The 15,295-nt window shown below is 44.6% G+C and overlaps 1 protein-coding gene across 13 annotated transcripts in view; it reads right to left on the reverse strand.

Annotated features, from left to right (window-relative positions):
• PPP6R1 (protein phosphatase 6 regulatory subunit 1) overlaps positions 1-15,295 on the reverse strand; it is a 49,990-nt gene that overhangs the window by 11,839 nt on the left and 22,856 nt on the right. For 10 of the 13 annotated variants that reach the window (XM_088655793.1, XM_035134594.3, XM_088655790.1 and 7 more), the window contains exons 3-15: positions 14,149-14,335; positions 12,251-12,388; positions 11,319-11,384; positions 9,718-9,830; positions 8,837-8,950; positions 8,081-8,246; positions 7,458-7,610; positions 6,714-6,857; positions 6,167-6,231; positions 5,246-5,361; positions 3,194-3,279; positions 2,596-2,685; positions 588-685 (exon numbers count right to left, since the gene is read on the reverse strand). In XM_088655793.1, coding sequence (XP_088511919.1) covers positions 588-685; positions 2,596-2,685; positions 3,194-3,279; positions 5,246-5,361; positions 6,167-6,231; positions 6,714-6,857; positions 7,458-7,610; positions 8,081-8,246; positions 8,837-8,950; positions 9,718-9,830; positions 11,319-11,384; positions 12,251-12,388; positions 14,149-14,335 — 1,536 coding nt within the window. The remainder of the gene's footprint in view (positions 1-587; positions 686-2,595; positions 2,686-3,193; positions 3,280-5,245; positions 5,362-6,166; positions 6,232-6,713; positions 6,858-7,457; positions 7,611-8,080; positions 8,247-8,836; positions 8,951-9,717; positions 9,831-11,318; positions 11,385-12,250; positions 12,389-14,148; positions 14,336-15,295) is intronic. The other 3 variants (XM_088655796.1, XM_088655795.1, XM_088655792.1) reach the window with 1 other exon arrangement.

Genomic DNA, 15,295 nt, shown 5'->3' on the forward strand with positions numbered 1-15,295 from the left:
TGTCTCCCCTCGCTTCCTGGGCCCTCCACCTGCCTTCTCAAGAGAAGACAAGCAACACTGGCTTACAGATCTCAGCCCCTTACTCAGGATGAGCCTCTAGCATCTCCTATAGGCAGGACTTCAGGACAAGAGGCCACAGACCACATGCCCCTTCCCTTCCCAGGTCTATGTTGTGCATCTTTCTTACTCCAGGACAAAATGCCCAGCACCAAGTGCTGTGTGCAAGTGCATGCAAATTACACGCGCCCCAGATTTTGCGGCAGGCCAATGAATAATCTCCTTCTTGCTGGCAAGTACAAATGAAGCCAGGTGTCTCCACGCACTGCCAGCCCAGGCAGGTGCAATCCCATGTGGGGTTATGGACCCTTTGCCCCATCCAGAGTTCTGACTGTGAGCCCCCTCAGGACAAGCATGCTTCATTCCTGGAACTACGCAGAAACCCCCCTGATGCTGCATGCTATTGTTCCCACTGGAGGCTATGCTTATTCTCAGCCAAAAGAGCACAGAGCAAGTAAAAAAACAAGACGATGACACACAAGCACGGCAAAGGGGGGAGGAAAGGGGAGGCCATGAACCATGTCACTAACTTGACGTTCTCTTCTTGCTCGCCAAATTCCTCATCGTTAAAGCCAAAGTGGTCGATGAACGCCGAAGTCATCTGTTGCAGCTGGTAATCTACAAAGGCCTATAAAGAGGAGAAGGAAAAGGAAATGAGGGTAAATTTGAATTACAGTTCAAATGGAAATATGGGGGGGGGGAGGGTATATGATGAGAGGAGGAGGAGAAACTTACTAGGCCCAATGGATCTACCGAAATGCCATATGAGAACACATGAATACAATAGTCATTTCCTCCCAGAACAGCTCCTAATCCAAATCTGCCAAGTGAACCCTGTTTGAACTCAGCTTACAGGAAGGAGCTCACCCCAAATATCATTTGCTTGATGACAAGTGGCATCTGCCCAGCATTCCGTTTAGTTGTTTCATACTGTATCGCTTTGTAACCCACTTTTCTGGGTAAGAGATATAAAGCTGTGTACAAAGCAACTCATGCAGACAACAAAAAAGTACCAAAAGTGGCAACTAAGAGAACAGAATGCCAGGATTCCACATATAGTGGCGGTGAAGGAGGTGAGGAATGGGGATGGCAGGATACAAATTAAAGTTTGTGGAGAAGAAAGAAGAAAAGCAGGGGAAGCGACCAAAGCAGGCACAAGAATTTTAGACCCTGGGCCTACTTAGGGATGGGGAAATTGTTCTAGGTTTCTAACCAAGTACACAGGTGGGAATGGTTCCAGCCCTGGCAAGACAAGGGTGGCGAGGTAAGGTGCACAATTGGAAGGTGCTTAAATGTCACCCTTGCAAATGAAAGGGATCTTAAAAAACAAGCTTCGGATGATGCACAACAAAACAAGGGAAAGGAAGAAGAAAGTGTCCAACATGAAGAGAAGAACTTCCAAAAATCAACAGAGAAATCAACTACTGTGGGAATGCAGCGCCAAGAATGGGAACTGATTTTTGAAGGAAATGGGGAGGATTGGGAAAATGCAACTGGGCAAGGGAGTGAGATTGAGGGGTGGGAAAAGCAGAGGGAGGGGAGGACAAAGACTTGGGATCTAAAATGGGATAGACTTGGGGTGGGTTGAAAAATGTGGTAAAATTGTATTTAGGCTGGTTGAAAAACGGTTTTGAAATCTTGGCTTGATAATGGAAATGCTGAACCGAATGGGGGAAAGAGTCCAGGGGAGAGGAGGAGGTATTTAGAATAATAAGGTTAAGAGATTTGAGTAGAGATTTGAATAGTCATTTGATATTTCTTGTGGAGGAGGTGAAGCAATGGCTTGGGAAAAAAATTTTAGGTTAGCATAATAGAAATTGTATGTTTAGATAGGTAGTTGGGGGGGGGGATGTCTGCCTCTCTCGCTCCCAGCCATCCTGCAGCCTCTTGTGGCAGGGGGGGCCCTGGGGGGAGGGGGGAGGCGGAGGGAAACTCAACAAACAAAATGGATCACCTTTGGATGGTCACCTCTCATGGGTATCCCTAGTGGCAGGAGGGGGCCTGTGGGGAGGGGGCACGAAGAAGGTGGAAATTGTTGGATAATCTGATTAAAGAATAAGATTTGAATTTAAGAGTAAGAAACCCGCTAGGATTAATATTAGGAAATTATGAAAACCAGGAAGAAGGGATTTGAGGAAGTCACTAAAATAATGTTTAACAATGTAAGAGATTGAAAAATGAGATATTTTAATTGCTTGTCTGTTTTTCCTTTTTGTGTTCTATGTCTTTTTTTTTCTTTTCTTTTTTTTTCTTCTTTTTTTATATAAATAGCTGGGGGGACACCAACCCGTATCTCTCCTTGTCACCCTAGGGCTTCTTGGTGGGAGGGGGAGGCTCTGGGGGAAAGGACAAACCCATCTATAAAATGGACTACATTCGACTCTCATCGTCCATGGGATTCTCTTGTGGCAGAAGGGGACTTGTGGAGGGAGGGAGAGAATGTGGATGGATATGTTCTGTATGCTTTTGTTTTTTGTGTTATTATATAAAACAAATAAAATTTATTATTTTTTTAAAAAAGGAAGGTGCCGAACTTGCCTGCTGCAGGACAGCCTCCTGAGGGAAGCTGAACTCCTTGAGGTCGTTCTCATCATCATCACTTGACGAGTGGAGATTGTGCATGTTAACCTGAAGGAAAAGAAAATGAAGGAAGCCATTAGGCGAGTCTTCCAATGGGAATAGAACAAAATAAAACACCAGGCAAAGTTTGAGTGGCCAAGCGTCAGAGAATCAGCTAATAGAACCTACTATTCCCCGCAGAAATGGTGGGGAACCTGTGACCAACTCCCATCATCCCTGACCATCAGCCATAGGGCTGATGGGAGTTGTAGTTGTTCTATCAATTCCACCGCTGTCAGCCAAGCTAAGCATTTTGGCAGACTCTGGCCAGCTGGAAAAGCAGCCCTTTAACCAAGAACCAAGTGCTAAACTCTGGAGCCACATAGCTCATTTTTCCAATGGCAGTGGTAAGACATGTGGTATGTGACAGTAACAGAGAGTGCTCCAATGGATGCAGGGGGGGGGGGAAGGGGGACATTTTTTCCATTTTCTTGTAGTACCTTTTCCAGAACCCTGCCAATCATTTTATAATCAGGAGTGGCTGGAGCGTAAGACACAGAGAAGAGAGGAGACTCACAAGATCCACAGTGTTCTTCTTGTTAGTCTCCGACAAGGGCCCTGAGACAAACTTCTCCCACTGCTCCTGTTCCTCCTCTGGCAGCTCTGCAAAGTGGAACATGTCAGCTCAGGTGGGTGAGATGGGAGAAGGGCCTTACTTTATGATGCACATTGTGGTAGCAAGTGGAGATGGCAAAAGACAAGAGGGAGTGGTCACACACGAATGATAGCTTTGAGTCAAGGAATACCTCCCGTCAACCAGAAGAAATCTGCATTCCCTTTCCCCAGCTGTCACCCACCAGTTCCCTTTTTCTCTTCTTACCAAGACCAAGATCAGCAGAGGACCTTAGCTACCCTAGTTTGGGGGACTTTGGGATGAAAAGCAGTATAAAAATAAACCGCCCTCTAGATCCAATAAGTTAATAAATCATTATGAAAGCTCACAGCAAGTGGAATTATGCGAGAAGTTAAACATTACTTTAGCCAATTACATTTGCTTCATTTGACAAATTCTATTCAGGATGCTCATTTGAATGTTCCACCACAGGTTGGCTTGACCTCTTCCAAATGTGTGCAAAGCAGCAGCTGTCACTGAGTGAGGTCAAGCTCATTCACCATGTGGGAGCTGCCCGAATCCATTCCAAGCACATGAAATTTTGTTTAACATTACTCCCTGTTCCAAGAGAAGGTATAAGGGGAGAGGAACAGGATTTCATGTCTTTGAAATGGAAGCTCAACCCCACTCCTGAAATAATAGGGTCAGGTTGTGCTGGCCAGGGCTGTTGGGAGCATCAGATTGAAGAAGGCTACAACAGTTTATGAAATGGTTTATGAGATGTTTGGCTCCCCCAAACTGCTGCTGCCTTTGAACATAAAGTTTCTATATATAAGCTACCATGGCTAGCAGCCATTGACAAAGCTCTACTTCATGGATCAGTCTGACAATTCCCTTTTAAAGTCATCTAGGATCAGACCAAGTCTAGGAGAAATGCTTGCAATGTATATTGCAACGGATGAAGTGGACTCTGATGCAGAAAAGCTTATGGCATGATAAGTTTGTTTAGTCTTCAAAATGCCACAAGCCTCTTTTAAAAGTATGGGTGGTATGAGATCAGCAATTGCCTACTAGGAACTATTGGGGGGGGAGGAATTTTACATTCTTCCATGAGATAAAAATAACAGCAAGTCACCAGGCCTTCTATCTGCCCTCCCCATCTTCCCAATACAGACACAATCGAGTGGTGCCAGTCCATCGGTTTTTCATGATTTTGACATAAATGCCTCTTATGGGCCCAAACGATAAAAGTACTTTGTTACAACTACTGAGCCATGAAGACAGGATCAGGTAGTGTGTTGAGTACTGGACTCTAATTCTGCAGAGATTCAGGTTCAAGTTCCCTTTCAGCCATGAAGCTTGTTGGCTGAACTTAGACCAGACACTCTCTCTCAGTCTAACCTACCGCACAGGGATGCTGTAAGAATAACATGGGGCTGGGGGCAGGCACCACATACACTGCCTTCAACTCCTTGGATAAAAATGTAGCAACCATTTCCAACTTGGGTTTCCAGCCATATGAACAAATAAGCTGCCCCACAAGGTTCATTTAGCAGAACTTGCACACAATTGACGTGATATCCCTGACTTTCTCCCTGCCTCTCCCCAAAAAAACCCTAATTTCCCAGTCTCCAATGAATATGAATGCAGATTTCCAAACCTAAACAAATACACACCCATGGTATGCACATTTGCAGAATTATATAAATCCAGTTTTCTTTAACTTGGGTTCTTAAAGCTGAAGAAAAGACCTAGAAAGGCAGCGATCTCCAGCTCCTGCTCAGATGGAAACTCCCTATATAAACAGCACATCCTAGCCCAGACTCAGCGGCATTCCAGCACAGAGATGAGCCCCCTATTTCTCCCACCGGAAAAGGTGAGCATTGGAATTCCCAGAATGCTTCCATGAGCCAAAGAGCTTACGCTTCAGGAACAAAGCCCTTCAAGAAACATTTGAGCAGACCCTATGCAAGGCACATGACCCTGCCCCCCCCCTGGAGCTGCCAAACCCATTACCTTTCAAGAGCTGCTTGATAAGGGTGGAGTGGGGCCACTTCTCTGAGGCTTGAGCTAAGGCATTGGCAATGCGGGTAAGGTGCCCCATGTAGCCCTTGCGTCTTCCCCCAACAGACCTGCAACAGAAGATGGGAGAGGATGGAGACTTATGGTTCCTGCAGACCATGTCCCTTAGGAAATGAAAGGCACGGGTGGAATGACAAGAGGAGTGGAAGGCTTTAGAATCTGTATGGGCTTCGTTGGTTGAAGCCAGACAAACTGGCTTGATTATGCATAAGGGATGACCAGAAAGAACAGCCAGACTGTTGCCCTGAACTGTAGAATGGACCGATCTCAGCACCCTCCCACAGAAGACTAGAGGTTGTTGGAAGGAGTTACAGCAGCATGCGCGCGCGCACACACACTTTTTAATAAGCAGTAGCAGGAATATTCCAGGTGCATGGAGGAGTATAAGGATCCTGAGCAGGAGGTCAGGACCTCAAGGAATGGAAGAAGCTAGCAAGCACCCCATGAAATACTATGAGCAAAAGGAGCCTTGAAGGACAGACTACCCAAGCCAGATATTTTGAACTACAATTCCCATCACCCCTTACTGCTGGCCATGCTGGCTGGGGCTGATAGGGAGTGGGGTTGGAGGGTACGAGGCTGAGGAAGGCTGCATTAGGGAATGAGCAGAAAGAACTCCAGGAAAAAAAGGGGCAGAGAAAGAGAGGGTCCGCACCCCCCCCCCAGTGTTATGTGGCATTATAATGCACTCCTAAAATTGCTGAATGCCATGGTTTGGAGATTCTGTATTCTGGAATCGTAGATTGCCATTGACGTCCGGGTCTGTCCAGGGCACTGGGTTTGTTTCAGGGCAGAGGGTTCAAGACCAGGGAAGATTGGGAGAGGAAAATCCAACCAAGACACCCCAGTACTCACTGCGATAGCTCATTTTCTTCCCAGGCAGACAAGATTCTTTGGATTAAGCGACACTTCTGCAGCAACTGCAGAAAGGAGCACAAAGGGGCTCATCACATAAGGATTGCCGGAACATCAACACCACATTTCACTAAGAAGCATTCTACTTTCTTAACAAGAACCCTAAAGGTTTCAAGCTTGCAGTCTAAAAGATTTCTGGTCCTCACTGGTGTACAGTAAAATCTAGACAAGTGTTGGTGGTTTCTGCTAAGACTGCAGAAAACTGCAGATAGAAGATTCTGGATGTCAAACAGTGGGAGCCTTTCCCAGCTAGTCAATTCCCAAGGTGGGTTACAAATCCAGTGACTTGTCAACTAAGCCCAGGCAACCACTTTCAACCCTATTCTACTCACTGTAGTTTTCTTAGCCCTGAAAACTGGCTTGATCCTCAGTTCTTATCTCCCACTTTTCACATGGGATCACAACCTTCTGCTCCTTTCTTCAACAATTCATCCCCCAACCCATACAAAGAGCTTGAAGCCACAGGTACCCCACAGCCCAAACCTACATGTTGGATGACGGGGTTCTCTGGGAGGGGCTCCGAGTGGTTCTCAATGGTCTCATCCCCAGCATGGGAACTGAAAACATTGCTAAGGCAGGCCTCCACCTGAGCGTGCAAGAAGTTGTTGTATGTGTACTTGAAGTAGAGGTCCTGGCAGAAAGAGAGGAGAATGAATGAATGATTAAATAAATAAAGTCAATCAGCACTTTATATTGTCTAAATCGTACAACTGATTACATTCACCCAAATTAAGAATTGGCCACTCTTTGAAATACCAATGTCACACAAAAAAACCAGTGTTGTAAACTTGAAAATGTTAAAACCACCAGCAACATTGAATCAGTTAAAAATATTTTCATCAGTAAGAAAAGAAACCCCCTCCCACAATTAACTGGGCAGATTTGTTTTTATTTCTTGTACTATGACTTTGAATCTGTCAACAAAGAATACTTAAATTAGGCAATCTCCCTAGGATTTTTTTGAAATAGCTTCTTTCTAAAATACAACTTTGTTGTTATTTACACGATCATTTCAGGGCAAGTCTTTTTTTTTCAATGCTAGGGCTTGGTATTGTTTATTGAGCAAATATTGCAAATACGACATGCTTTCCAGAAGTATTGTTCTTCCTCCCCACCCCTGAAAAACAAAAGAGCCTAACAAACTTTTCAAGCTCCTAGAAACATATGCATATTTTACCCTTGGAGAGCAGTGTTTGAGGCAACAGCCAACAGGTGTCGTGCTGCTACTCACCAACATTGTGTCGAGGGCCCCGAGCTCTATAATCTCATCCTGCAGTGTTGCATTGTTGGTACCCAAGGAGCTGGCCAGCAGCTTCACCACATGCAGGCGCGTGTTGCCCAACGGAGGGTCCAAGGTCCCCCACGTCGTCTGCAGGGACTCTTTCTGCCAGAGGGAGGGGGCAAGATGAGAGAGCATTCCAGGCCCATCACAAGCCCCTATGACACCTCAACACTCCCTTCCCACCTCACTGCTGGGCTGTGCCACAGAAGGGACTCCAACCGCCGAGAGAGGAAAAATTCAGGATAAACTATAATCATGGAATTTTTAGATTCTACCCCTTTGCCTATAATGAGCCCAACCTGGTGCCCTTCAGATGGTCATGGGTTACAAACCCCCCAGCTGTGCTGGCTGGAGCAGATGGGAGTTTTAGTACATAACCATCTGGGGTGCATCAGGTTGGGGGAGGCTGTTTGAGGGCACTGTCTTGAAGATCCCACACCAGACAGAGGGGCTTGAACCCTTTGCACCCACAGAATACTATTAACTCTTGAAGTGGCCCCAAGGCCAAGCATGCTACTAGAATCCCCCCCAGCGTTTCCATGCCATCGAAGCAAGTGCACACACAAACCAACCTTTGGTGGGTCGAGCAGCAGCTGGTGAAGCTCCCTGAGACGCTGTTTGATGGCAAGCAGAGTGCCCAGACTGGCTTGGCTTGAAGCCACTTCACAGTTGGGCCCGGTCATCTCCATCTGCCCCTCCAGGTTGCAGTAAAAGCCCCCCATGCCGCCCAGCTCTGTCCTGCAAAGAAGAACAAGAGCAACCAGCATGTCTCAACATCCAGATCTAAGGGCTTCCGCAAAGGACAAACCTCAGCTACCTCAATTCTGCGCCAAGGAAATTCAAATTGTTTGAATAAATTATGCCAATCAAGTCAGGTGCTGTGCATTACACTTTGAATCCTTTTCTCCTCCTTTGACGCAATCCATTTTGCTTCCTGGATTCGTGTTGTTGGAGGGGGCTGGGACTACTTGAGGGGAAAAGGTTGCGTTTATTTTAAGACTTGGGAGTGGCAAAAGGGAAAATGCGTGTAGTGAAATATATGGATGCTGGAGCCCAATGGCCAACAGGATCAGGAAATCATTTCCAAAGCCAAGAGCTAGGCGAAAGATCCTGAAGCCCTGACCTCCCAAACAGCTGCATCCAGATTTACTGGAGATTTTTTTAAAGACCTGGCGTATCTGTTTTGACCACAACCATCAGGGGCTAGGTGATTTTGTTTTTAAAGGGGAAAAGTGGATATCAGGATGCAACATTACTGTACTGTAAACAGGATGCACCTGTTGCATTACAACCTCTGTCTGTGCGTGTACAAGACCCACCCCACACACCTGGGTCTGCGCGGCTCCAACAGGGTCAGCAAGACCTGGATCCCATTGACAATGACAGACTCGCTCCGTTCTCCATCCAGCATATTGCTTAGCAGCTGCTCAATCGTCTCCTGCCTTGACACGAGCGAGAATTGAAACTGGTTATTAAAATGGCCTAACACTGTCAGATGCTGCTTCTGCCCTTTTTTTTCTTTTTTCTTTAACTTAGCAATGGCACAAGTATAGGATAAAAAAGAAAAATGTAATAGCAACCCACAACAATTTGGAAGCAGTTGAGACCCATCTGATATTCACAGCCACATCCTTGTCAGAGGCAGGGGCCCCTCAGTTTGGGATAAGCAGATTGCTGCACCTCAGCGCCAGGTGAGGCATTGCTGTACAGCAAGCAGCGTCTAGAAGCAAGGATGGGCTGGTTTAAAGAGGTAAGTTACCGAATGCTGGCTGCAATTGGTCTTGCTGAATAAATTTAAGCAACATTCCATTAATTAAATTTTTTATTTTATTTTTATTTTAAAACTACACCCCACTTTTGCCATCTAGGCCTCAAAGTGGTTTCCAAATGATAAAAATACACATTATACAAAATCGAAATAATAAAACGGACCTCAAAAATTAAAAATCTCCGAAATACAAAGGTTTTACTCCATGTGGGTTAGTTTCAGTCCACACCCCAACCAAAATAAATATAAAAAAACATTTATAACTGAAAATGCAGCCAGGAATTCAATATCAGAAGAATCTTGACAAGCAGATAGATGAGAGTTACATTCCCCCCCCCCTTTTCTATATTTTTATCGGCGTTAGTTGCGACAACCCTTATGGCTGGTCTAAGGGTCTCTCGTATTCCCTACTGCCAGTGCTGCTACTGGCTTGGTACTCACTTCTCCAGTGTAGCCAGTAGCTGGTCGGGCTCAGGACTGTCCTGGATTGGGATCATCTGCTCACGGCTCAGCCGGATAATGTCACACAAGGACTGTGAAGCATTGGAATGCTGCTGTGTAGAAGGGATAAGGAGGGAAAATTAATTAAGACCTGCTCTAGAGGAAGCAATACTTTGACACACTTGGAGACTATGGGTTGTATCAAATGCTAGCCCTACTCAGAGTAGACCCATTAAACCTGACTAAGGTTCATTAACTTCAGTGGGCTTACACTGAGTACACGGTAATTGGATACAACCCCATATTTAACCGATCACACTTTCCCTTTGGATGCTGCCCTCCTGCAGGATTACCCTTGAAACTAAAGACAGGTATGCAGTCTATTTAACTGCCCTCCGTCGCCTTAAAAGCCCAGGGTTACATGCCACCTTGTCTTACTTGCAATCTGAGAAGGTGGGGGGCCCCCAGAGATAATCATTGGAAGGTGCTGAAACTTCAGTAATTTTATTTGCTGAAAACATTTCCTATCCTGCCTTAAAGATCCAATACAGCTCACAATACAGTATAAACCAAAAGACAAATGTATTAAGGACAGCAAACAACAGAAACCTCATCAACATCAAACACCTCAAAACAAAGAGCAAGCCTAGCAAGGAACTGTCATCAGCAGGAAGGTCTTGAGAGAATAAAATAGTTCTTGCCTGGCACAAAAAAAGCAAAGCGTATAGGAGCCAAATGAACCTTTCTGGGAAGAGCACTCCAAAGATCGGGTGCCAGCACGGAAAAGACTCTGCATCTTTGTTGATACCTGCCTAAGCTCTGGTGGAGGGGCCCTTCCACTGTAAGCTAAATCTAATGAGCACATTCTACAGATAATCTGGTGCTAAGCTGTTTATGACATTATAGGCCAAAGCTTGTACCTTATTTCCCAGTGTGCTTCCAAATAGAATTAAGCACATTTTTTTAAAAAAAAAAACTGTGGATGGCTCATGTTAGTCACCTTGCTACTGTATTATGGACCAGCTTATGTTTCTGAGCAGTTTATTTCCATAGCAGAAGGACATTTAAAGTTTTATAGCATGATTGTAGACCATCCTTCTCCCACCTACAGAAGGGATACTTCACTTTTCTGCACAACTGGATAGACTGCTCCTGAATCCTCACAGAGGATGGCATCATGCTCCTTCTTGCCAGAATGAGCTTAAATGCTATAAAATCTCCAGATACCATGTTTAGAACACAATACGACCAAGGCATGCATAAGTGGCCTGCTTGATTTTGAATACCAACCGGGGTTGGTTTCACTAACCTCGACTTCGAAATGATCATCATCACAGCGCAAGACACTAAGGCTGCAATCTTAGACACATTTGTTTGGGAGAAAAATCCCATTGAATGCAAAGGGAGGAAATATGCACGGGATTAGGCTGCACGAAATACACCTGTTTAATTCCACCACAAGCAGTCTAGCATGTTTGGCTCCTACTGAGATCAGCTAACAGAAAGAAGTTCAAAGCCCTGAGCACCCACCTACCCCACACAAAGGCATACATCCTTTCCAATGGAGGGCAAAAGAGCCCCAGGACACATTTAATACTTACATTGTCATCTTTTGAAGGGTCGATCATCCCAATGAGCCTCTGCACAATCTTCTCCTCATTAAGCCACTTTTGATAAGGGGGGGGGGGGTTGAAATGAACATGAATGGAAAGGTTAAGCAAGTATATTTCACCCATGTTCCAGTTACCAAGCAAAACCTCCCAGGGACAGAAGACTGCACTCAAATGCATTCAATTTTATCTTACAGTGCTGACCTCTGGGCCCCATTGTTTCTCCAAAGGTTCTACCAATATCCTTGGAATATTATTGGTAAATGCCATGCAGTTTTGGGCTTTGGAAGCCCTCAAAACACGAGACCTTCAAAGGAGGATGTTGTGAGAGACAAGCTTCCCAAACTACGGTTGGCTATTCTATAGAACAGGAGTATTCTGAAATCAGGTATGTATCCACATGGTAGCTCCTATGAGAACACCAGAGGTCAGTGCAGAGGTATAGAGCAGGGATTCATTTTGAAGGGTGGCACCTCGAATTCCAGAACAGATGGCTGGTTGTTCAATAAGGAAACATGGGCTAAATTTGCTTTATCACCTTTCAACCAAAAAAAAGGCAAACCTCTATTTGGGTAGTGGATTCTGCTGTTTCTCTTACACTGCTTCTCCAGATAAGCAAACTGGAACCCACAAGAACAAGAAACTGAATCCACCCCAAACACCAGCATTTCTAAGATTCACATCAGGGGCACTTGGGGGAAATAATGAAGATATTCTCCAGCAAAGCCTGCTGAACTGCAAATCTTTCCCTTCTAATTGTTCCAGTGAATAGGGCAAATATGTTTCTAAAACCTTTCATTCTGTGAATGATGAAAATTTCAAACACAATGATTGAAGACTGGATGTGAAATTGTGCTGCGTGCCATTTCAAGAAAGAGGAAGGAAGGTGAGACAGTTAGGAGTGCCTGCAGGAGGACCCTTACATTGAACACATCTTGTCTGAGCTGTGGCTGCTCCACACAGGTGAGGAGCCGCAACAGGAGGTCCATGATGGCCGAGGTACCGATGTGGCATAGCAGCAGGTTGACAAAATCGTCCTTCTTGCGCAGGAAGGCAACTATCTGGAAGACAGCAGAGCAAGTGAGTGGGTGTAGAAGGGACGAGATGTGAGGGAAGGAAGGAAGGAGGGGAGGGGAGGGGAGGAAAGTCATCTCAAGTAAGCTTGCACAGTGTTGTGGTGACACTGGAATAAAACCTTGGAACAGAAAGGAGATATGATATACATTTCTTATGAGCCAGTCTACAATTGGGTTTAAGTTCCTTAAATAGGTAAAGGCTGTACTGGACACCTGTCTCATCATTAGGCTGTCAAATTTTTGCAACTAGTTACAGGTAGGTAGCCGTGTTGGTCTGAGTCGAAGCAAAATAAAAAAAATTCCTTCAGTAGCACCTTAAAGACCAACTAAGTTTTTATTTTGGTATGAGCTTTCGTGTGCATGCAGTTCTGAAGAAGTGTGCATGCACACGAAAGCTCATACCAAAATAAAAACTTCGTTGGTCTTTAAGGTGCTACTGAAGAATTTTTTTTTAATTTTTGCAAGATTGTCATGGTGCAACGGTTAGACTAGGGGTAGGCAACGTGGTGCCTTCCAGATTTTGTTACACTACAACTCCTATCAGCCCAGGTCAAGAAAGCCAGAAGTCAAAGATGATGGGAGTTGTAGTCCAGGTGTTGCTGGATGGCATGATTATTAGCTATCCCTGAGTTAGGCCATTCCTGGGTTAAAGCTCTGACCAGGACTGGGGAGGGAGTTTAAGTTCCCACTCAGCAGTAAATCTCACTAGAGGATCTTGGGTCACTCACTGTCAGCCTGACTTAACTTACAGGGTTGTACTGAGGCCAAAGGGGGGGGGGGAGTACATGTGCAATCTTAAACTCCTTGTAAGAAGAGCAAGATACAAAAACAATAAATACAGAAATACTGTTAGCCAATTTAAGTTTTTTCAGAAAGAGAAAGGTCAAGTCTGTTTATTTTTTAAAAATAAAATAATCTGAGCAGATACCTTTGGCATCATAAGGATTTTTAAAAAAAACCCTTGCTTGGCTACAGAACTTGGTGGGTGACCATGGGATAGTAACTCACCCAACATAAATCATGAGAAGGCCATGAAGATAGAAAGGAACACACACCATGTATGCTGCCCGGAGATTCTCTGAGGAAGGCAGCATAGAGTACATAAATGGTTTTTAATGAATGTTTACCAGAACTATGAAGAACAGAGGAGCAGCCCTGCTGAATCAGACAGAAGGCCCATGCAGTCCAGGATCCTATTTCACAAGCTGATCAACCAGATGCACCTCGAAATTCACTAGCTTGAAAAGCCCAATATTGATACTTATTTCTGACATGGTTCAAGTCACCATGAGATTATTTTGCGGCATCATTTTCACATGATCAATACTAATTCCGGGTGCATCTTTGTATGGTGACAGCTAGTATTTAGCACACCAGGGATTCCGAATAAATGTTTGAGAGTCAATGGACTCCCCCATGTGGACTACATCAAGTGTTGCCACATGAGGATGTAGCAGTTAGAAAATATTCATCACGTATTTCCTAATGAGCTCACTTGCTAGGGCTTCTGTAAGTTGTTCGGGAGGACCTAATGAGCATTCTCAGGAGTAAGTCCCCTGAGCCACATAAAGCCATTTAGAGGACAGGGACATTTAATCAAAATATTTAAAGGCTGCCTTTTGCTAGAGCATCATTAAAAAAAACCACACTACAAATTTAAGGCAGTAGTATTAGCAAGCTTTTAAAAACATGGAACAGTTAAAACTGGCATAGCGCCCAACTGAGATGAGCACGTGCAAATATACCTGATCAGTCTTGCGGTTGATAAGAATCCCCATGACCTTGCTGAAGAAACTAGCCAGCAGCGGGTTGAGGATACCTCCAGTCTGCAGGAAGCCGTAGAGGCGCCGCAAGAGAGACTCGTCCTCTCCCAATGCGTCGTTTATCTGGGTGACGTCTGATGTCAGGATCTCACACGACACACTTGGATACCTATAGGAGAGAGGCTTTTTAAAAAGCAAATACACAACCAGACCTGCTGCGTGATCATCTCCACCAGCCTCTTCCTTTTGAGTGAATGTTGTGTGGCTGTGCTGGCCCACCTGCCTGGCAAGATCTATCAGTATCTCCAAAACAAGAGATACCTACAATATTTGAGTTTTAGTGTAGGGTAAATATTCTGCAGCAAGATAATCCCAAATTCAGCCCCATGAAAAGCTAATTCTTACATACAATCTGTATGAAATATGTCAGATGGTCAGGAAGATTTCCTTACAGCACATACTTTATTCTATTTCTTCAAGTCAGAGAGAGGACCAGGGTGAATACAGCGTTTTGGCCCATCAATCACTGAAAAGGTGTCAATTCCCTTCTTTGGTTACTGAAATTAAAGCAGGCACTGACCATGTACTTTCAATATTATTTTCATTCTACTCCATGTTTGTTTTAATAGAAGCAGGTTTTCAAACTGACAAATTCTGCACACATCATCAAAATTCAGAGCTTGTACAGCAATCATGGAATATATGCAGAGCTTTGTTATCAGATCAACAGGCCTACCTACCCTTCCTCTCTAACTCCTACTCTAAGACTTAGTTGGCTACAACCCTAGAAGATTTATGATGCAGTGACATCTAGGGCTTAATGCACAAATACACTAGAGAACTTTTCAAGTTTAAGTTATTAAGTTTCCTTTCAGTTGATGCATAGCTTTCTTCTGACAGCAACCAGGATTCATTCATTCCCAAGATGGTCTAAATATAGAACAACTATATTGCTATTAGTGAAGGTACTGGGCCAGCTTGGATGCAACATTCCAGGCTTTATAAGCAACGGTTTATTAATCTAGGAACAAGCATAAAGTCTGCACACTCCTCGCTTGCCAGTCTCCTTGAAGGTCAGCTTCAGTGCTTAGAGCCCAATTTGTTTTAAAACAGAATTCTCCCTTATGTC

The sequence above is a fragment of the Zootoca vivipara genome, chromosome 12 (genome assembly GCF_965207765.1).
Source record: "Zootoca vivipara chromosome 12, rZooViv2.hap1.1, whole genome shotgun sequence".
Lineage (NCBI taxonomy): Eukaryota > Metazoa > Chordata > Lepidosauria > Squamata > Lacertidae > Zootoca > Zootoca vivipara.